At 45.9% G+C, this 23,597-nt stretch overlaps 1 protein-coding gene across 3 annotated transcripts in view; it reads left to right on the forward strand.

The window, feature by feature from the left end:
• Positions 1–23,597, forward strand: part of ANKS3 (ankyrin repeat and sterile alpha motif domain containing 3) — an 88,551-nt gene that overhangs the window by 21,590 nt on the left and 43,364 nt on the right. For 2 of the 3 annotated variants that reach the window (XR_003943111.1, XM_030211883.1), the window contains exons 3-6: positions 1,559–1,757; positions 9,565–9,686; positions 11,031–11,112; positions 22,831–22,975. Coding sequence is in view for 2 of the 3 variants with exons in the window: in XM_030211883.1 (XP_030067743.1) it covers positions 1,559–1,757; positions 9,565–9,686; positions 11,031–11,112; positions 22,831–22,975 (548 nt within the window). In the remaining variant the exon portion in view is untranslated. Of the gene's footprint in view, positions 1–1,545; positions 1,758–9,564; positions 9,687–11,030; positions 11,113–22,830; positions 22,976–23,597 lie in introns of all 3 variants that reach the window. The other variant, XM_030211884.1, reaches the window with a different exon arrangement.

Raw genomic sequence — 23,597 nt, forward strand, 5'->3', positions numbered from 1 at the left:
GTCAAACCTTGAGGAACCAACAACCACCCCAGTAGGCATCAACCCCCTTACAAAATTCTCGTCACCCTCCCCAACCACCCCCCCTCCCCCCGGAGGGAAAAAAAAAAACACTCCTCGAAGTCAGATATACCTCACCATCAATCATAAATCCTCCTTCCAAACCAACACACACCAACCACATTCAGTACAGAATGTTATGTCATACGGGGCCCCCAGCTCATACTGCATACACTTCGCTACCACATAAATCCACAATATGAGGTCCTTTCCACCCACCACCCCCCTAAAAAAAAGGGGGAGAGAAGGGGGAGGAAAAAGTTAAAAATTGAACTTGAGGCACCTATGTATTGTCTAAGTCCAATCCAAGCATGATAAATAGCCAAAACAGTCATGGTGCCAAAAGAGACAAAAAAAAAAAATTAGTCAGCTCCTTTGTTGGGCTTGTTTCCATGGCCTATCACTGTCTGCTATGCTGAATCCCCACTAGGCTCGGGAGCTGGCCCCACAAGATCTGCCGGGGCTGGGATGTTCACACAGCCAAACGCTCTCAACATGGACCAAGCTTCCGCCACCATTTTGACTTGGTGGGGTTTCTTTTCTACCGTGAGCCACACTGCAAATGGAAAGAGCCATCGATGTCAAATCCCATGTGCTCTCAATTAATAAGCGACTTCTCTGAATGAACTACGTTTCTGAAACGTAGACCATGCTAAGTCCTGATAAATCCCCACTTTACAATTATTCCACGTTATCTCAGACTGTTGGCGCATCTTAGATAAGATGCGCTCCTTTGTGGAGAAATCCACAAAGCAGACAACGATGTTCTTTGGCATCCTCTCTCGCACTGGACCCACACTGCGGTGTGCATGCTGGGTTTTGTAGTCTAGAGGCCCACCTTCACCTGAGGGGTTAAGTATGTGATTGCAAAGATCAGGAATGACAGTAGTACAGTTCTTAAAAGCCTCAGTCTCAGGGATGACTTTAAATCGCAGGTTACAATGCCAAGTCCAGTTTTCAAGGCCCTCTAGTTGATCCCGCAACTCTTGAATAGCCAGACTCCGTAGTGAGGGAGCTCTTAAAAGCTGACATGTCTTCCCACATCGTGTCCACAGCCTCCTCCACCGTTGCCACACAGGTGCCTAATTCTCCCAGCTCCATCCTGATATCCTTTAACGTATCCTTAACACCTTGGCAAACCCCAGCCATGTCCATTCACAGTTCTTGGAACCAGCCCACCGTATCACTTTTGATTACCACCGCCTGTTCCGCAGGGCCCCCCAGCTGTTCCCCTTTGTCTAAGTATGAAGGAATCATCGCCATCTTTTCCACGCCAGCCATTCTCTGGCTATTATACAGAAATTAGTAGTAAATGCTTATAACAGCTGCGTAACAAAGGTGGTAGGAATAGTCATAGTACCAAAATTCAATAAAGCATGATCATTCTTAGCAGTGGGAAATGGAGTATAAGCCTAGGGATGAAGTCAGGTCTGCAGTGACCAGCAGCCTGGAGGAAGCTTGCATCATTTATCTCCCATTCCCATCCAGATTTCTTTTGCAGGGGGGATTTTGATTTGAATCGTCGAAATAGCGGTGGCTGGACTGCATTAATGTACGCTTCATATATCGGCCATGATACCATCGTACACCTACTTCTGGAAGCAGGCGTGGATGTGAATGTGTGCACCCCAGAAGGGAAGACCTCGCTGATGCTAGCATCCAGCTGCGGCAACGAGAGTGTTGCTTACTTTCTCCTACAGGTGGGTGAAAGCAAAGTACCTTGTCTGTTCCTGGCTTCAAATAAATTGTTTTGTTAGATATAAATTGGGAAATGGTGTTATGCCCTCATTTTTTGACTTCTGCTTAGTGATGGGTGCTGAGGAGATTGCTGTGTGTGTGAAGGGCTGCACATTCTCAAAATTTTACACTTAATTCTGAGCTTTGGAATAGCTGTTCCATCCCAGCAGCATGTGATGTCAGCCACTTGTGAGCTTGATTAATCCTGCTGTCTGCAGAACACATCTGTTACAAATGAGCACAGTGCTTTACTTACCTGTGGAAATGGGCTTTTTGAAAATTTCCCACCCTGAATGCAGTAATAAGTATGTACCTGATTCCATAGCATGCATCCCTTTGCCCATATATCATTTTAGTTGGGGCAGTGGAGAGGTACTGTTAGCCTAGTAGCCTAGTGGTTAGTGCAGCGGACTCTGACCCTGGGGAACTGGGTTTGATTCCCACTGCAACTCCTTGTGACTCTGGGCAAGTCACTTAACCCTCCATTGTCCCAGGTACAAGTAAGAACCTGTATCTAATATGTAAACCGCTTTGAATGTAGTTGGAAAAACCACAGAAAGGCGGTATATAAGTCCCATTCCCTTCCCTTCCCTTTTATTTTGGCAATTGGTAAAAAGTAGCAGTGGACCTGGTAATTATGTAAACAGTATGAAAATAGCTGTTCCAGTTTCAGGAATATTGTCCTAATTCTTGTTGTTGCAAATTGATAACTAAAATGTATCCTCTGTAAAGCCAGGAAGATGCAAGTCAGACTCTGGCAGGGAAACAAAAGGTTAGAATCTGCCTCTCAGTTCTTAGTACTTGTATATTTCTGAGTACTGTCGGGTTGCTGGAGTCATTGGCTGTTTCCTGGCCACTGGTGCAGTCAGTCAGAGTGTTTATATCTATCCTTATATTCTGACTGTATCCCTGAAAGTTTCTATTAAGATTTCAGCCAGATATGTCACTGTCAGACTGTTAATATTTGTGTGTGAATTAGAAAAGTTACAGAGAGAGGCAACGAACATGATAAAGGGGATGGGACGACTTCCCTAATGAGGAAAGGCTGAAGCGTCTAGGGCTCTTCAGCTTGGAGAAAAGACGGCTGAGGGGAGATATGATAGAGGTCTTGCTGACTTCATTCCAGTCTGCTCTTTTACTTGCCAAACAGGACTAGTACATCCAGTTGACAAATTCTCTTGGCTCAAACCCTCAACGTCTCTTTGTCACACTGAACTCTCTCCTCAAAGTACCTTCACCTCCAACCCCCCCCCCCCCCCCCTTCACTTTCCCCCCAGACTCTGGCTGAGTTCTTTCATGATAAGGTTCACAAGATTAAACTTGAATTCTCAACCAGGTCACCTCCACCTCTCCTTCCCTTAGTCCATTCTCTCAACCCTCCAACCCCTGCCTCCTTTTCTTCCTTTTCTGAAATCACTGAAGAGGAAACTACACATCTTAGTTCCTCCTCGAAACTAACTACCTGTTCCTCTGATCCTATTCCCACCCATCTACTTAACACTCTCTCTCCTACTGTCATCCCTTTTATCTGTCATATCCTCAGTCTTTCACGGTCCACTGCGACTGTTCCTGATGCCTTCAAACATGCCGTAGTCACACCACTCCTTAAAAAACCTTCATTGGACCCTACCTGTCCTTCCAACTATCGCCCCATCTCCCTCCTCCCTTTCCTATCCAAGATACTTGAACGTGCTGTTCACCACCGTTGCCTTGACTTTCTTTCATCTCAAGCTATTCTTGATCCATTTCACTCTGGCTTTCGCCCCTTTCATTCAACTGAAACAGCACTTGCTAAAGTCTCCAATGATCTGTTCCTGGCCAGATCCAAAGGTCTCTATTCTATCTTCATCCTTCTCGATCTATCTGGGGTGGGATGGTCTCCAAACAACTCACAGAATATCTAAACAAGTACTCAATACTACAAGAGTCTCAATCAGGATTTCATTCCAACCACAGTACCAAAACAGTACTAGTTACGCTCATGAATAAATTCAAACAAACGATTGTAACCGGCAAGAATATATTACTTCTACAATTCGACATGTCAAGTGCCTTCGACATGGTTGATCATGGAATCCTACTACACATACTTGAATACTTCGGTATCGGAGGCAACGTTCTTAATTGGTTTAAAGGATTCCTAACTACAAGCTCGTATGAAGTGACATCAAATTCGACTACATCAGCCACATGGACACCCGAATGTGGAGTTCCACAGGGATCTCCCCTCTCACCGACCATATTTAACCTAATGATGACACCCTTGGCCAAACTACTATCTAAGCAAAACCTCAACCCATACATTTACGCTGATGATGTAACGATCTACATCCCATTCAAACAAGACCTAAAAGAAATCTCCTCCGAAATCAGCCAAAGTCTACATATCATGCACTCCTGGGCAGATGCCTTTAAGTTAAAACTCAATGCAGAAAAAACCCAATGCCTAATACTCACCTCCCAACACAACACGAGCAAATTCACCACCATCGATACCCCAAAACTAACTCTACCAATTTCAGAAACCCTGGAAATTCTTGGAGTCACCATTGACCGGCACCTAACACTTGAGAATCACGCGAAAATCACGACCAAAAAGATGTTCCATTCAATGTGGAAGTTAAAAAGAGTAAAACCATTCTTCCCAAGAACCATTTTCCAGAATCTGGTACAATCATTAGTACTCAGTCACCTAGACTACTGCAACTCACTATACGCTGGCTGCAAAGAGCAAATACTCAAAAAAAAAAAAAACTCCAAACAGCCCAGAACACAGCAGCCAGACTCATATTTGGAAAACCAAAATACGAAAGTGGAAAACCCCCATGAGAAAAACTACACTGGTTACCACTCAACGCATCATGTTTAAAGTATGTACCCTAGTACATAAAATCATCCACGGCGAAGCCCCAGCTTACATGTCTGACCTGATTGACCTACCACCCAGGAATGCCAAAAGATCATATCGCACATTCCTTAATCTTCACTTCCCAAATTGCATAGGCCTAAAATATAAACTAATGCACACATCAACCTTTTCCTATATGAGTACGCAATTCTGGAACGCATTGCCATGTAACCTAAAAGCGACCTATGAACTGACCAACTTCCGAAAACTGCTGAAGACCCATCTTTTTGACAAGACATACCACAATGACTAAAACATATGAAAACCCTACATATATCTAGTAAGCATTGTTAACAGTGGCCCATATTATATCTTCATCATACTTTCCATTACCCAATATACTTCTGTTACACTAATATTAACTCTCCTCTCATTTCCACTTTCCACTATATATTGTAAGCCACATTGAGCCTGCAAAGAGGTGGGATAATGTGGGATACAAATGCAATAAATAAATAAATTTATTTTTTATTTATTTATGCAATTTTAACTTTACACAAGCATTAATCTCTGCTGCCCATCTCGTCTTCCGCCAGGGTCGCTTTACTCATACTACCCCTCTCCTCAAGTCGCTTCACTGGCTCCCTATCCGTTTTCGCATCCTGTTTAAACTTCTTCTACTAACCTATAAATGTATTCACTCTGCTGCTCCCCAGTATCTCTCTACACTCGTTCTTCCCTACTCCCCTTCCTGTGCACTCCGATCCATGGATAAATCCTTCTTATCTGTTCCCTTCTCCACTACTGCCAACTCCAGACTTCGCTCCTTCTGTGTCACTGCACCCTACGCCTGGAATAAATTCCTGAGCCCCTGCGTCTTGCCCCATTCTTGACCACCTTTAAATCTAGATTGAAAGCCCACCTCTTTAACATTGCTTTTGACTCGTAACCACCTGTAACCTCTCACTTCTACCTACCCTCCTCTCCTCTTTCCTCTACACATTACTTGATTTGTTTGCTTTATTTTTGTCTATTAGATTTTAAGCTCTTTGAGCAGGGACTGTCTTTCTTCTATGTTTGTGCAGCGCTGCGTACACTTTGTAGCGCTATATAAGTGCTAAATAGTAGTAGTAGTAGTACTACTACTACTATTTAGCATTTCTATAGTGCTACAAGGCGTACGCAGTGCTGCACAAACATAGAAGAAAGACAGTCCCTGCTCAAAGAGCTTACAATCTAATAAAAAATAAAGTAAGCAAATCAAATTAATTAATGTGTACAGGAAGGAGGAGAGGAGGGTAGGTGGAGGCGAGTGGTTACGAGTCAAAAGCAATGGTAAAGAGGTGGGCTTTCAGTCTAGATTTAAAGGTGGCCAAGGATGGGGCAAGACGTAGGGGCTCAGGAAGTTTATTCCAGGCGTAGGGTGCAGCGAGACAGAAGGCGCGAAGTCTGGAGATGGCAGGCAAATCAAAATACATAAGTGAGTAGTATATGTAACACATATAATCTCTTCATGAGGAATTAAGGCATTGTCTTCCTTAGACCACAATAATGGGGGGAGAGAAAAGGAAAATTCAGGGGAATATAACAAGAAATGATTTATATCATTTCTTGTTATATTCCCCTGAATAGGGCTTAATGCCCCTTTAAAAACCACCTATTACATATTTCAGCTGTACTGATGCTATGACTTGACTATCCTTTTCAGATCTCTTAACTGATTCGGTACAAAGAAAACATACTTGATACCCAAATATTTTATAATACATTTACATGGATATGCAAGCAAAAACGTTGCACCCAAAGACCTCGTCTCTTCTCTCATTTCAAGAAATGTCTTTCTTCTTTCTTGTGTTACCTTTGTAACATCAGGAAAAATCCATAGTTTTTGACCACAAAATGAATGATGAATATTTTTAAAGAATAACTTTAAAACTGCATTATAGTCTTGTTCAAAGACAAATGAGATCAGAAGAGTAGCTCTATTTGTTACCTCGGTCAATGAGTCTTCCAAGATTAATGAAATATCTTTCAGTTCCTCAGGTTTTTCTTGTTCCAAAACTTCCGGGGTGTCTCCTTGACTTTTTTTGTAGGAAGAAAAAAGATGTTATTTATTGGAGGTATATGTTGAGAGGAATATTTCAAGTTCTCTATCAAAAAGTTTTTAAATAAATCTAAGGGTGACATTCCTATCGGTTTTGGGAAATTCAGGATCCTCATATTCAAATGTCTATTATAGTTTTGAATTTGCTCGATTTTTTTGGCGAATATTTATATTATCTTTCATCAACACTGATACATTATCTTTAATTTTTACAGTCTCAACTTGGGAACTCTTTACTTGATCTTTAAAATCTTGTTCCAGCTTTTCCACCGACTTAGAGTGTTGGCCTACTGTAGAAACCAAGTTTTTTGTTTGTTGAATTGATTCAATTATCAAGGCTTGCATTTTTTCCATAGCCTGCCAAAGGGCATCAAGCGTTATCACCTTGGGAGGGCCAGACAAACTTTCTCCTCTTGAGTACATACCAACTGCTGATTTTCGCTCCGAGGGAGAACCCCCTCCGCTGACCTCAGTTTCCCCGCCTTCTGGGTCTTGCAAGCCAGCTTTCTCCTCTCGTAGAACAGTAGGACAAGGTGGATTTCCAGCTTCCGGAGGAGATAAAGAGATCTCATGTCCCAACAGCGCTGGGCTCCCTGCCCCAGCGTCTAGCGGGTCTTTGACTCCGGTTTCCCCTGTTGGACGCCGGACGGCAAATCCGTCGAATGTTCGCTGCCTCAGGGAAGATGTACGAGCTTGGGAGGGTAAGGCTCTAACAACCCCCTTTCTCTTAGTATGTGGTATTTTTTAGAGGAAAAGTAGGATTATTTAGGGCAAACTCTCAGACCGACTTGCTGTGCTCTGTGTGACGGCGCCATCTTGATTATCTGCTGCTTTTGACACTGTTGATCACAGCCTACTCCTTGATATGCTGTCCTCACTTGGATTTCAGGGCTCTGTTCTTTCCTGGTTTTCTTCTTCTCTCCCAGCGTACCTTTAGTGTATAGTTGATCCTCCTCTACTTCTATCCCACTGCCAGTTGGTGTACCTCAGGGATCTGTCCTGGGACCTCTTCTTTTCTCCATCTATACTTCTTCCCTTGGTACTCTGATCTCATCCCATGGTTTTCAGTATCATCTTTATGCTGATGACTCCCAGATCTACCTCTCCACGCCAGAAATCTCAGCCTAAATCCAGGCCAAAGTATCAGCCTGCCTGTCTGATGTTGCTGCCTGGATGTCTCAGTGCCATCTGAAACTAAATATGACCAAGACTGAGCTTCTTATCTTTCCACCTAAACCAACCTCTCCTCCTCCCCCATTCTCTATTTCTGTGGATAACACTCTCATCCTTCCTGTCTCATCAGCTTGTAACCTTGGGGTCATCTTTGACTCCTCCCTCTCCTTCTCTGCACATATTCAGCAGACTGCTAAAACCTGTCGTTTCTTTCTCTATAATATCACCAAAATTTGCCCTTTCCTTTCTGAGCACACTACCAGAACCCTCACCCACACTCTTATCACCTCTCGCTTAGACTATTGCAACTTACTTCTCACAGGTCTCCCACTTAGCCATCTCTCTCCTCTTCTATCTGTTCAAAATTCTGCTGCATAACTAATATTCCGCCAGTGTCATTATGCTCATAGTAGCCCTCTCTTCAAGTCACTTCACTGGCTTCCTACCCGTTTCCGCATACAGTTCAAACTCCTCTTATTGACCTATAAGTGCATACACTCTGCAGCTCCTCAGTACCTCTCCACTCTCATCTCTCCCTACATTCCTCCTCGGGAACTCCGTTCACTGGGTAAATCTCTCTTTATCTGCACCTTCTCCACTGCTAACTCCAGACTCCGTTCCTTTTATCTTGCTGCACCATATGCCTGGAATAGACTTCCTGAGCCGGTACGTCAAGCATCTCTGGCCATCTTCAAATCTAAGCTAAAATCCCACCTTTTTGATGCTGCTTTTACTCCTAACCCTTATTCACTTGTTCAGAACCCTTATTTTATCATCCTCACTTTAATATTCCCTTATCTCTTGTTTGTCCTGTTTGTCCTAATTAGATTGTAAGCTCTGTCGAGCAGGGACTGTCTCTTCATGTTCAAGTGTACAGCGCTGCGTACGTCTAGTAGCGCTTTAGAAATGATTAGTAGTAGTAGTAGGTGTATAAAATAATGATGTTAATCGTTTGTTTACTCTTTCCAAAAAATACTAGGACTGGGGAGGCATGCGATGAAGCTATAAAGTAGTAAATACGAATCGGAGAAAATCTTTCTTTACTTGTGTAATTAAACTCTGGAATTCGTTGCCAGAGAATGTGATAAAGGCGTTTTTACGGGGTTTAAAAAAGGTCTGGACGACTTCCTAAAGGAAAAGTCTATAGACCATTATTAAATTGACTTGGAGAAAATCCACTGCTTATTTCTGGTATAAACAGCATAAAATGTTTTGTACTTTTTTGGGATCTTGCCAGGTATTTGTGACCTGAATTTGGCCAATTCAGGTCACAAATACCTGGCAAGATCCCAAAAAAGTTGGAAACTTTGGATGCTGGGCTTGATGGACCTTTGGTCTGTCCCAGTATGGCAATTCTTATGTACTTAAGTAGGTAGCAGGGGTGAAAGGAAAAGTTCTTGCGTTCTTTCCTCACTTGAACAAATCTCCAATTCTCTATACTCTGAATAACAAAAAAGTCTTCAAAAGCTTATACTGTGTTATTGCTGCTTGGAGTCTTGTACTCCATGATGGTATTCTGTGCAACATAAATATTGTACCTTATCCCTCTTGGCTATTGCGCGATACTTGTCACAGAAGATAGCTTGCTGTGGGATGCAGGTACAGTGGAGCTGCCTCCTGTAATGTGTGTTTCCTTCTTTTAAAGCAAGGAGCTAAACTGGAAATGAAGGACAGCCAGGGGTGGACAGCCCTCTTTCACTGCACCAGTGCTGGGCACCAGCAGATGGTCAAGTTTCTGCTGGATAACGGAGCCAATGCGAATCACAAGTAAGGAGAGCAGAGAAGGTTGACCCTAAACTCCTATGGCTGTTGCAAGGCGAGAGAAAAAATGATAAATATTCCTGAATTTGTTCTGTGCTTGCACCCTTCTAATGCCAGAGCCTGGTAATAATGCCTGTGAAGTAGTGATGCTCTGTGTCTGTTCTGCAATCAGTGCTGGAGAGCTCTTTCACTACATTCATACCATAAGCTTCACAGATCCTATGACAGTTATTCAATCTCTCTTTTTGTGAAGATTTGGTGCTCATCTGTAATTTAGCAGCAGATTATTTTAATTGTGCCAGAAGGCAAATGCTTAACATCATGTGTCCAATAACACAGTTAACCAGCCCCAGGCTTGTGGACCTGGGATATTTTACAGGCTGAGAAGAGGAGGTTGGATCACCAATGGTTCAGAAATCTAGTGGCCAGTGACAACCTTAGAAAATAATTTGGCCACCAGTTTCATTCATAGAGTATATCTGAAGTTTATCATGTAGCTAACATAGTGATGGGCAAACTATAAACCATGGATAGCGTTTTGGCCTGTGGAAGGTTTCCATCTCGCCCTTGGATGGAAAGTGTAGTCATAGCTCCTGATGGCTTAAAGCAGATCTTTTCTGGGCAGAAATGATATTGTTACTGATCCATCAGGTCTCTGAGAGGGAACTCCCTCCCTCCTGCCCTGCTCCTCAGGGTGCTTGTCATATGGACGCAAAGGTACCAGCTCTGTGGGCGCTTGAGCACTCCCAATATATAGCAAATGCCTTCACTTTTTCCAAGTAGGGGTAATTTGTGATGGGTTTAGCACACCCACTCGTTCCTGTGTATGGAAGCACAAACTGCTGCAGAAAAGCTCTTTAAAGAGGGACCAACTTAAAATATTTACTGTGGAAATTCTTAGCCCTAAGCAAGTAGCACTACTTATAGCATGCCCTTGGGGTCAGAAATAGCTTCAAAATCCTACTTTTTAAAGCTTCTGGTTGGCCTCTGACTTTTGTAATCCTATAAAGAAAGCAGTTCATGGAGCATGGGTTCATTTAGCATTCAGACAGATAATACAGGACTAGAAACACATTTCAAAAATACTCAAATGTTTTTTAATCAGCTTACCATCCACATGTTTATCATATGTAAAAACAAGCAATAGTAATAAGAAAGGAAGAACCATGTGCTCAAAATTCCTTACCAGTTACAGCCATACTAAGGCAGGCAGTTACTCTTTACTACGTACAGCATTCAGCCATGAAAAGATGTGTGCCTAGATGGGATTCAGATATTTCTGTCTGTCTTCAGCACTGTAGACAACAGCATGCAATTCTCTTCATTTTTCTTTTTTTTTTGTTATTGCAGGGAGCCTTTCTATGGATTTACTCCACTAATGGAAGCAGCCGCTTCTGGCCATGAGATAATTGTCCAGTACCTTCTGAATCATGTGAGTGTGTCCTTGGTCATCTGGGCCTCCATAGTTGCCACTGAATGTGATGAACAGATGTGTTAAAGGCAGAGCATAGTGTACTAGTATATTAGTACAAAAGTATAAAGACAAGGGGGCACTCCATGAACTTACATAGCAGCACATTTAAAACAAATAGGAGAAAATCAACGTATAGTTAAGCTCTGGAACTCATTGCCAGAGCAAATGGGAAAAGCATTTAATGTAGCTGGGTTTAAAAGCAGTTTAGACAAAGTTCTAGAGGAAAAGTCCATAAACTGTTGTTATGGATCCTCAGAAGCTTAGCAGAGATTGGGTGGCAGCACCGGTGGTTAGGAGGCGGGGCTAGAGCTGGGCAGTTCTACGGTCTGTGCCCTGAAAATGGTAGATACAAATCAAGGTCAAGTATACATATAAAGTAGCACATTTGAGTTTATCTTGTTGGGCAGACTGGATGGACCGTACAGGCCTTTTTCTGCCATCACCTACTATGTAAGCTAGACCAGGAGAGAGCCACTGCTTAATCCTGGGGTTAAGTAGCATGGAATCTAACTATTTTGGGGGACTCTGCCAGGTATTGTGACCTGGATTGGCCACTGTTGGAAACAGGATACTGGTTTAGATGGACCCTTGGTCTGACCCAGTATAGCTTCTCTTATGTTCTTATGTTATATAAGTATATTATGAGCCAGAGTATCCTATCCTCATCACAGCTTTAATTAACCACCTTTTAGAAGAAATTCTTCCAAGGTAATATACAAATGTAACTGAATATAGTCAGTTAGCTCCAGCTCTGGAAACAGAGCACACTTGTCTTGTCTTGTGCACTGAAGGCTTTTATTTATTTATTGCATTTGTATCCCATATTATCCCACCTCTTTGCAGGCTCAATGTGGCTTACAATTCATCATGGATTCTGGAAATAGAAGTAAATATACATTTGGTTTACAGAGGGTTTTGTGTTACATGGTGGTGAAATACATGAAGGTGTTAAAGCAGAAAGACATTATAAGACAGTCTGGAAGTTTTAAAGATTATACAGTTACACATGTTGATCTTTGTGATATATCTTGTCGAAGAGATAGGTTTTCAATAGTTTGCGGAAATTGGTCAATTCAAAGACCGTTTTCAGGTTACGTGGCAGCGCGTTCCAGAGCTGTGTGCTCGTATAGGAAAAGGTAGATGCATGCATTGATTTGTATTTCAGACCCTTGCACTTGGGAGGATGAAGATTAAGGAATGTGCGAGAGGATCTTTTTGCGTTCCTGGGTGGTAGTTCTATCAGGTCTGACATGTAGGCTGGGGCATTACCATGGATGATTTTATGGACTAGGGTGCAAAGTTTGAACATGATGAGTTCCTTTAGTGGGAGCCAGTGTAATTTTTCCCGCAGGGGTTTTGCGCTTTCGTATTTTGGTGTGCCGAATATTAGTCTGGCTGCCGTATTCTGGGCTGTCTGGAATTTTTTAAGTATTTGCTCTTTACAGCCAGCGTAGAGTGAGTTACAATAGTCCAGATGACTGAGTACCAATGATTGTACCAGATTGTGGAAGACAGTTCTTGGAAAAAATGGTCTAACTCTTTTTAGTTTCTACATTGAATGAAACATCTTTTTAATTATGTTGTTTGCATGGTTCTCAAGTGTTAGGTGTCGATCAATGGTGACTCCAAGGATTTTTAGGGAGTCCAAAACTTGTAGATTTAGTTTAGGTGTGTTGCTGGTGGTAAATTTATTCTTGTTGTATTGCGAGGTGAGTACCAGGCATTGGGTTTTCTCTGCATTGAGCTTCAGCTGAAATGCATCTGCCCAGGAATTCATAATATGTAGGCTTTGCTTGATTTCATTGGAGATTTCCCTTAGATCTTGTTTGAATGGGATGAAGATCGTTACATCATCAGCGTATATATATGGGTTTAGGTTCTGATTCGGTAGTAGTTTGGCCAAGGGTCATCATTAGGTTGAATATGGTCGGTGAGAGGGGGGATCCCTGTGGAACTCCGCATTCAGGTATCCATGTAGCTGATGTAGTCGAATTTGATATCACTTGATATGAGCGTCATGGAACAGCAAACATTAAGGGGGAAGTTATCAATATGGGTTACTGTTAAGATAGGTTATTTTAGCATAGGACTCATTTTAAATGCAATGAGACCTAGTTAATAATAACCTGGTTTAGCAGTAAAATAACCTGTCTAAACAGTAGCCCACATTGATAACTCCCCCTCCCCTCCTAAATTATCTATTTATTTATTTATTTATTGCATTTGTATCCCACATTTTCCCACCTATTTGCGGGCTCAGTGTGGCTTACAATAAGACATGAATAATAGAAATACATTTGTTACGACTAAGTTATGGATTACATTGAACAGAGTTGTGCGAGACATTCGAATATCAATGGGAGTATAACAATGGGACATCAACATATAAACATTAGAAGGAGACAATGGGAAAAAAGGGCATTGTTAGAAACCTAGGCATATAATGTACATTGTTCCGTGAGTAAGTGAATGATTGACTGGATAGAGGGATGAGGGATCAGAAGTGGATGTGTATTGAGTTGGTGGACAGTGAGTGTGGTTTCTAAGTGTTTTGGCTCTTTCCGTAAGTTTGTTCAAACAGGTGAGTCTTCAGTAGTTTACGGAAGGAGGCTTGTTCGTTAATCGTTCTTAGGTTGCGCGGTAGTGTATTCCAAGACTTCGTGCTCATGTAGGAAAAGGTTGACGCGTGTATCGTCTTGTACTTCAACCCCTTGCAAGTTGGGTAGTGAAGGTTGAGGTGAGTTCGGGATGATCTTTTGGCGTTTCTGAGTGGTAGGTCTATTAAATCAGTCATGTACGCTGGGGCTTCACCGTAAATGATCTTATGGACTAATGTGCAAATCTAGTGTTGTGCAGTGAAATTTTTGCACAGGATGTGAATAAAACAAAGGACTTGATTGCAGGGCTGGATGAGCAGAGCCTTCTTTACATAAGAACTGCTATTCTACATCAGACTAAAGGTCCATTAAGCCTAGAATCCTGTTTCCAACAGTGACCAGTTCAGGTCACAAGTACCTGGCAGGACCTAAAGAGTAGTTAGGTGGATTGATTGCCATGTACTCTTAGAGATAAGCACAAAGCTACCTGATTAATAACAGTTTGTGGACATCTCCAAGTATTTGTCCAGTCTTGTTTTTTTTTTTTTTTTTTAATTCAACTACTCTAGCTGCTTTTACCACTTAATCTGGTAGCAAATTCTAGAACTTAGTTGTGCACTGAGTAAAACAATATTTTCTCTGTTTTATTTTTTTAAATGTGCTACTTAGTAACTTTGTAGCGCATACATTCTACCTTCCATGTTTTCTGGAACACAGGAATCCTTCTAAGAAGAGCAATAACTGTGTATTTATTTATTGCATTTGTATCCCACATTTTCCCACCTCTTTGCAGGCTCAATGTGGCTTACAATACATCATGGATAGTGGAAATAAGAAGAGATGTATTTGCTCACCCCCAGATGGACATTTTAAACCACTTTGCTTGCTGGCATATTTTTGTGTGTCTGTTTTGGGGCTAAGACTTCAATATAACCAGTCATTCCTTTTCGTCTTACATACCAGTCCAAAATCTTGTGTTTATGCCAGTCATTCCTTTTTGTCCCGCCAGATCAGCCAGACACTTGGGCTTCTGCCTTTCTACCAGCAGGTGGAGACTGAGAAAGTAATTTGAATAAAGCGGTGGACAAGTATATAAAAGAGAAAAATGTGTTTTTCCACCAAAAACTAAAAAACATTTTCATCAAAGTATGAATCCTGAGCCTTGTAAGACAATATGTAGCGTGCAGAAAAAAAAATACAGCATAAAATCTTACCACGTCTATAAGAAAAAAAGAAAATATATACTACTGAACATTAACCATGGGTGGGTTCTGGATTGGTCTGGAGGGACTCGAGGAAAGAAAATGAAGAGTCCAAATTTAACCTTCCTTATTATCCTATTAGACCAATCCAGACACTTGGGACATACCAAAGCAGTAAATTATATAAAGTGGGACATTGCAGTCCCTTCTTTCAAAACCTTGGCCCTAAGGATCACATCACACCCTCCTCCCCCTTCCAATATTCTAACTGCTCCTCTGCCTCACCAGAGAATACTGACCCAAAGGTCTCGAAAGCCTGGTCCAAATCTAACCTAGGACATTTTGCAGGGCCCACTATAGAAAGTTCTAGTGCTGTAGTAAGTCCCAAGGAAAGAGAAAGGCATCCCTTTTCTCATACAGAAAGCTTTATGGGAAAAAAAAAGAATAAATAAACTATGGCGAGAAAGCCTGAACAAAATCTAAACCAGAAGACATACTTGACACCCCTGGACTGAAAAATCCAACGAAACAGGGAACAGCTGAGGCAGAGCATTTCTGTTTGACCGCTGGACTACCTTCAAGGACCTTGAAAAAATATCTTCCGCAAAGGGCTCACTTGCCCCGGGCAAACCAGCTCCAACTCGCATAGTGAAGGAGGGAGGAGAGGGAGTTGAGCTGCATAGACACTGGTCCCTCCCCCAAAAGTAAAGATGTGGCATCAGGCACACAGGGAACTAATTTTCCCAGTGAACATTTTTTTCTTATACATTCCACACACACATCACTTCTTTCTTTTTTCATGATGCAGCACCACCATTAAGGCTTACAAACAATAAAACTCTGGCAAAGCAAAAAATTCACAAGCATCCATAGTAACAGTATTTTCACATAAGACCAACTTCCTTCTCTCCAGCTGTGGCCAATGTTAACAAGCACCTTAATTAAAAAAGAAAGAAACAAATTATCTGTTGAACTGTATAATTAGTTCAGGCTCTCTAGGAAGTCCTCTACAAAGAACTTCAAGGCACAAATTACCTACCTCTCCAGAGAGGAAGCTGGGTAGAAGGGGGATGTTGGAGGGACGCCCCAAACAAGAGAGAATGAGAGAAAAGTTTAGTAGTTTTTTTTTTTTTTTTTTTTTAATGACTCAATTTAAACTCGCTTCTTGAAAGACCAAAAGCTTGCTTTTTACCAGATAACTGCAGACTGCACAGGATTGCCAGACCTACCACCTGCTGGAGACTAAGAAATACTAGCTGCACAAGCTACTGCACAAGGTTCTTAAGCTATGACATCTCAACTCATTAATTTCTTAGTCTCCATCTGCTGATAGGGTGGCACAAACCCAAGCATCTGGACTAGTATGGTGTGTGTCATGGAAAGAAAATTATCGGGTAAGACCTAATTTAACCTTTTACTGAAAAGGGATATCTGGTGCTTTACCCTTAAATAGTTTTTTAAAATGAGTTTTTCTTCTTAAAGTGTAAGGTCCTTTCTCCGAGGACAAGCAGGCTGCTTGTTCTCACTGATGGGTGACGTCCACGGCAGCCCCTCCAATCGGAAACTTCACTAGCAAAGTCCTTTGCTAGCCCTCGCGCGCCCGCGCGCACCGCGCATGCGCGGCCGTCTTCCCGCCCGAAACCGGCTCGAGCCGGCCAGTCTTCTTTTGTCCGCACTCGGTACGGTCGTGTTTTCGCCGTGTCGAGCCCCGGAAAGTCGACCTCGCGCGTCCAATTTGTTTTGAACGTGTTTTTTTCCTTCGGGAAAGCTTTGTCCTAGTCGGGAAGTGCTCCGGAAACCCCTCGCCGGGTTTCGTGTAAATCCTCCCCGTACTTCTAGCTTTTTTGCCCCGGTAAGTTTTCTTTCGTCGTCGGGGTAGGCCTCTTTTCGGCCTCGGTCGAGATTTTTTTCTCCCTCTAAATTTTGGTGCTCCAAATTTCGCCATTTCGGCTTTTGATTTCGCCGGCGTGATTTTTCCGCCCATGACATCGAAGCCTTCCAGCGGCTTCAAGAAGTGCACCCAGTGCGCCCGGGTTATCTCGCTCACTGATCGACACTCGTCGTGTCTTCAGTGTCTGGGGGCCGAGCACCGCCCTCAGAACTGTAGTCTGTGTTCCCTGCTTCAAAGGCGGACTCAGGTAGCGAGACTAGCCCAGTGGAACGTGTTGTTCTCGGGCTCTTCGTCGGCATCGGCACCGGGATCTTCGAGTGCATCGACGTCGTCAGCGTCCAGACCATCTTCCTCGGCCGCCCCTGCATCGAGTGCATCGAGGCATCGGGCCTCTGCATCGGCGCCGAGACATCGGATAGCTGCATCGACGTCGGTGGTACCAGGACCTCGTCTGCTGATGTCGTCGGACGGTGGTGCATCGGGTGGAGTGCAGGTGAGGGCTGTCCATTCCCCTGCTGGTGGCGGTGAGCCCTCGGGTGGGTCTCCTCCTACCCTGAGGGCTCCTGCGGTACAGCCCCCCCGAGATCGACCTTCTTCAGTCTCGGCCCCGAGGAAGCGACGGCTGGATTCGACGTCCTCCTCGTCGGTGCCGGGGAGCTCCGGTGACATGCTTCGGAAGAAATCGAAGAAGCATCGACACCGGTCTCCTCCCCGTGTCGGCACCGAGAGCTCTGGGTCGCCGAGGGATTCGGCACCCAGCAGGCATCGGCACCGAGAGGACCGCTCACCCTCTGTTCAGGAGGTGTCGATGCGCTCCGCTCTGGACAGCCCGGAACAGCCTCCACGCCCGGAACAGGTTCTGACGTCGACGCCTGCATCGACCTCTCAGCCTTTCTCCGCAGCCACTCTAAACGAGAGCCTCTGGGCCGTTCTCCCAGAGATTCTGGGAGAGCTGTTGCGCCCTAACCCTCCGGTACCGGCGGTGCTTGCGCCTCCGGTACCGTCGAGCGTGGCGCCGGCTGGCCCATCGCCCAGGTTGAGGTCCCCGACGTTGGTACCGCGTGCGGTGCCGACCGCGGCCACCTCCCAGGAAGGCTCCCCGACTACGTCGGCGGAGGGAGCTTCGCCGATGCGGGCCAGGGAGTCTACCTCTCGACGCCCCCATCGTGGACGTGGCTCCACAGAGTCGAGCAGGGCGAGGTTGCAGACACAGGTCCGTGAACTTGTGTCTGACACCGAGGGTGAGGCCTCGTGGGAGGAAGAGGAAGATCCCAGATATTTCTCTGACGAGGAGTCTGAGGGTCTTCCGTCTGATCCCACTCCCTCTCCAGAGAGACAGCTTTCTCCTCCCGAGAGTCTGTCCTTTGCCTCCTTTGTCCGGGAGATGTCTACGGCCATCCCCTTCCCGGTGGTTGTGGAGGACGAGCCCAGGGCTGAAATGTTTGAGCTCCTGGACTATCCTTCTCCACCTAAGGAAGCGTCCACTGTTCCCTTGCACCATGTCCTGAAAAAGACATTGCTTGCGAACTGGACCAAGCCATTAAGTAATCCCCACATCCCCAAGAAGATCGAGTCCCAGTACCGGATCCATGGGGACCCAGAGCTGATGCGCACGCAGTTGCCTCATGATTCTGGAGTTGTGGATCTGGCCCTAAAGAAGGCTAAGAGTTCTAGGGAACATGCTTCGGCGCCCCCGGGCAAAGACGCTAGAACCTTAGACTCCTTTGGGAGGAAGGCCTACCATTCCTCTATGCTCGTGTCCAAGATCCAGTCTTACCAGCTCTACACGAGCATCCACATGCGGAACAATGTGCGGCGGTTGGCGGGCTTGGTTGATGCTCTTCCCCCCGAGCAAGCCAAGCCTTTTCAGGAGGTGGTCAGGCAGCTGAAGGCGTGCAGAAAATTCCTGGCCAGAGGAGTTTGACACTTTTGATGTTGCGTCCAGGGCCGCTGCTCAAGGTGTGGTGATGCGCAGGCTCTCATGGCTGCGTGCCGCCGACATGGAGAATAGACTCCAGCAGCGGATTGCGGACTCGCCTTGCCGTGCGGACAACATTTTTGGCGAAAAAGTCGAACAGGTGGTAGAGTCTCTCCACCAGCGGGACACCGCATTCGACAAGTTCGCCCGCCGGCAGCCTTCAGCTTCTACCTCTACAGGTAGACGATTTTTCGGGGGAAGGAAGACTGTTCCCTATACTTCTGGCAAGCGTAGGTACAATCCTCCTTCCCGACAGCCTGTGGCCCAGGCTAAGCCCCAGCGCGCTCGCTCTCGTCAGCAGCGTGCGCCTCAGCAAGGCCCCGCGGCTCCCCAGCAAAAGCAAGGGGCGAGCTTTTGACTGGCTCCAGCAGAGCATAGCCGACATCCAAGTGTCCGTGCCGGGCGACCTGCCAGTCGGGGGGAGGTTGAAAGCTTTTCACCAAAGGTGGCCTCTCATAACCTCCGACCAGTGGGTTCTGCAAATAGTCCGGCAGGGATACACCCTCAATTTGGCCTTAAAACCTCCAAATTGTCCACCGGGAGCTCAGTCTTACAGCTTCCAGCACAAGAAGGTACTTGCAGAGGAACTCTCCGCCCTTCTCAGCGCCAATGCGGTCGAGCCCGTGCCATCCGGGCAAGAAGGGCTGGGATTCTATTCCAGGTACTTCCTTGTGGAAAAGAAAACAGGGGGGATGCGTCCCATCCTAGACCTAAGGGCCCTGAACAAATATCTCGTAAAAGAAAAGTTCAGGATGCTTTCCCTGGGCACCCTTCTCCCCATGATTCAGCAAAACGATTGGCTATGCTCTCTGGACTTGAAGGATGCCTACACACACATCCCGATACTGCCAGCTCACAGACAGTATCTGCGATTTCAGCTGGGCACACGCCACTTCCAGTACTGTGTGCTACCCTTTGGGCTCGCCTCTGCGCCCAGGGTGTTCACAAAGTGCCTAGCTGTGGTAGCAGCGGCGCTTCGCAGGCTGGGGGTGCACGTGTTCCCATATCTCGACGATTGGCTGGTGAAGAACACATCCGAGGCAGGAGCCCTGCAGTCCATGCAGATGACTATTCGCCTCCTGGAGCTACTGGGGTTTGTGATAAATTACCCAAAGTCCCATCTTCTCCCAGTGCAGAAACTCGAATTCATCGGAGCCCTGCTGGATTCTCGGACGGCTCGCGCCTATCTCCCAGAGGCGAGAGCCAACAACTTGTTGTCCCTCGTCTCGCGGGTGCGAGCGTCCCAGCAGATCACAGCTCGGCAGATGTTGAGATTGCTGGGCCACATGGCCTCCACAGTTCATGTGACTCCCATGGCCCGCCTTCACATGAGATCTGCTCAATGGACCCTAGCCTCCCAGTGGTATCAGGCCGCTGGGGGTCTAGAGGACGTGATCCACCTGTCCACGAGTTTTCTCGAATCCCTGTATTGGTGGACGATTTGCTCCAATTTGACTCTGGGACGTCCCTTCCAAATTCCTCAGCCACAAAAAGTGCTGACCACGGATGCGTCTCTCCTGGGATGGGGAGCTCATGTCGATGGGCTTCACACCCAAGGAAGGTGGTCCCTCCAAGAAAGCGATCTACAGATCAATCTTCTGGAGTTGCGAGCGATCTGGAACGCTCTGAAGGCTTTCAGAGATCGGCTGTCCCACCAAATTATCCAAATTCAGACAGACAATCAGGTTGCCATGTACTATGTCAACAAGCAGGGGGGCACCGGATCTCGCCCCCTGTGTCAGGAAGCCGTCAGCATGTGGCTCTGGGCTCGCCGTCAAGGCATGGTGCTCCAAGCCACATATCTGGCAGGCGTAAACAACAGTCTGGCCGACAGGTTGAGCAGGATTATGCAACCTCACGAGTGGTCGCTCAATTCCCGTGTAGTGCGACAGATCTTCCAGGCGTGGGGCACCCCCCTGGTGGATCTCTTCGCATCTCAAGTGAACCACAAGGTCCCTCAGTTCTGTTCCAGGCTTCAGGCCCACGGCAGACTGGCGTCGGATGCCTTCCTCCTGGATTGGGGGGAGGGCCTCCTGTATGCTTATCCTCCCATCCCTCTGGTGGGGAAGACTTTGTTGAAACTCAAGCAAGACCGAGGCACCATGATTCTGATTGCTCCTTTTTGGCCGCGTCAGATCTGGTTCCCCCTTCTTCTGGAGTTGTCCTCCGAAGAACCGTGGAGATTGGAGTGTTTTCCGACCCTCATCACGCAGGACGAGGGGGCTCTTCTGCATCCCAACCTCCAGTCCCTGGCTCTCACGGCCTGGATGTTGAGGGCGTAGACTTTGCCTCTTTGGGTCTGCCAGAGGGTGTCTCCCGCATCTTGCTTGCTTCCAGGAAAGACTCCACCAAGAGAAGTTACTTCTTTCATTGGAGGAGGTTTGCCGTCTGGTGTGACAGCAAGGCCCTAGATCCTCGCTCTTGTCCTACACAGACCCTGCTTGAATACCTTCTGCACTTGTCTGAGTCTGGTCTGAAGACCAACTCCGTAAGAGTTCACCTTAGTGCAATCAGTGCATACCATTACCAAGTGGAAGGTAAGCCGATCTCAGGACAGCCTTTAGTTGTTCGCTTCATGAGAGGTTTGCTTTTGTCAAAGCCCCCTGTCAAGCCTCCTACAGTGTCATGGGATCTCAATGTCGTTCTCACCCAGCTGATGAAACCTCCTTTTGAGCCACTGGATTCATGCCATCCGAAGTACTTGACCTGGAAGGTCATTTTCTTGGTGGCAGTTACTTCGGCTCGTAGAGTCAGTGAGCTGCAGGCCCTGGTAGCCCAGGCCCCTTACACTAAATTTCATCACAACAGAGTAGTCCTCCGCACTCACCCTAAGTTCCTGCCAAAGGTCGTGTCGGAGTTCCATCTGAACCAGTCAATTGTCTTGCCAACATTCTTTCCCCGTCCTCATTCCTGCCCTGCTGAACGTCAGCTGCACACATTGGACTGCAAGAGAGCATTGGCCTTCTACCTGGAGCGGACACAGCCCCACAGACAGTCCGCCCAATTGTTTGTTTCTTTTGATCCCAATAGGAGGGGAGTGGCTGTAGGGAAACGCACCATATCCAATTGGCTAGCAGATTGCATTTCCTTCACTTACGCCCAGGCGGGGCTGGCTCTTGAGGGTCATGTCACGGCTCATAATGTTAGAGCCATGGCTGCGTCGGTAGCCCACTTGAAGTCAGCCTCCATTGAAGAAATTTGCAAAGCTGCGACGTGGGCTTCTGTCCACACATTCACATCCCATTACTGCCTGCAGCAGGATACCCGACGCGACAGTCGGTTCGGGCAGTCAGTTCTTCAGAACCTGTTTGGGCTTTAGGATCCAACTCCACCCCCCGAGGGCCCTGTTTGTTCTGTTCCAGGCTACACTCCCAGTTAGTTGGTAAATTTTTTAGGTCAATCTCTGTTATGTCCTCGCTGTTGCGAGGCCCAATTGACCATGGTTGTTGTTTTGAGTGAGCCTGGGGGCTAGGGATACCCCATCAGTGAGAACAAGCAGCCTGCTTGTCCTCGGAGAAAGCGAATGCTACATACCTGTAGAAGGTATTCTCCGAGGACAGCAGGCTGATTGTTCTCACCAACCCGCCCGCCTCCCCTTTGGAGTTGTGTCTTCCCTTGAAGTGTATTGTCTTGCTACATACTGGACTGGCCGGCTCGAGCCGGTTTCGGGCGGGAAGACGGCCGCGCATGCGCGGTGCGCGCGGGCGCGCGAGGGCTAGCAAAGGACTTTGCTAGTGAAGTTTCCGATTGGAGGGGCTGCCGTGGACGTCACCCATCAGTGAGAACAATCAGCCTGCTGTCCTCGGAGAATACCTTCTACAGGTATGTAGCATTCGCTTTATTATCTTGACTTGTGAACCCCCCAAGGGACCGGTACATATTTTCTAGAGGTCCTTGAGCATTTGGTTATTTGTATTTGGCTCTTGCCTTTTCATTGATAGTTCAAAGTGAGATACATTTCAGATGTAGTAGGTTAACCAGTAGCTATGGACCTATGGTCTTTCTCAGGGTGTGAAGGTGGCAGAGATGGACCACAGTGGAACAACAGCCCGCACCCTTGCCATAAAGTACAGCCACATTAAGATTGTGGGGCTGATAGACCAACACACAGCTTCTGTTCCTAGAGCCCTCGGTAGAGGCCCAGGTAAACTTGGTGAGTACTATCTGTGTCAATATGTACAATCAAGTTTTCAAACACAATTTCATGGGCAGCAAAGATGATGTGATGGGCATTCTGTAGCTCTGGCAAACCAAAGACAGACCTCTGGCTTCAGACCTTAAATTTAAGTAGCAGAAAGGAATTCTTAGAACCTGCAGAAAAATATTTGGTCGCTCTCTGGGTAGCAGATGATTTGTCAGTCAGCTTAGTTATTTTGAGTACTCATACCTCCTTTCATATTACTTCAAAATCAATAACAGTAATTAATAATACAAATTATAATCGCAAAAGGTGAGAAAAGGTCTGCTTTGACCTGCAGAAAGACACCTTTCTTTAGTGATGAGTGGTGCATTAAAGTATATGTTCAGAAGAGGAGCAGCCTAATAGCTAGTGCAGCGGGCTTTGATCCTAGCGACCTAGGTTTGATTCCCACTGCAGCTCTGTGTGACCTAGGGCAGGTGACTTAACCCTCCATTGCCCCAGGTACAAAAACGATCGTGAGCCCTCTAGGGACAGAGAAAGTATCTGTATATAATATGTACAGTGGTGCGTATGTATAGTAGCTCTATAGAAATGATTAGTAGTAGATTAAGAGCATCTAATTCTGGGGTCAGAG

This window comes from Microcaecilia unicolor, chromosome 8 (genome assembly GCF_901765095.1).
Source record: "Microcaecilia unicolor chromosome 8, aMicUni1.1, whole genome shotgun sequence".
NCBI classification, from domain to species: Eukaryota; Metazoa; Chordata; class Amphibia; order Gymnophiona; family Siphonopidae; genus Microcaecilia; species Microcaecilia unicolor.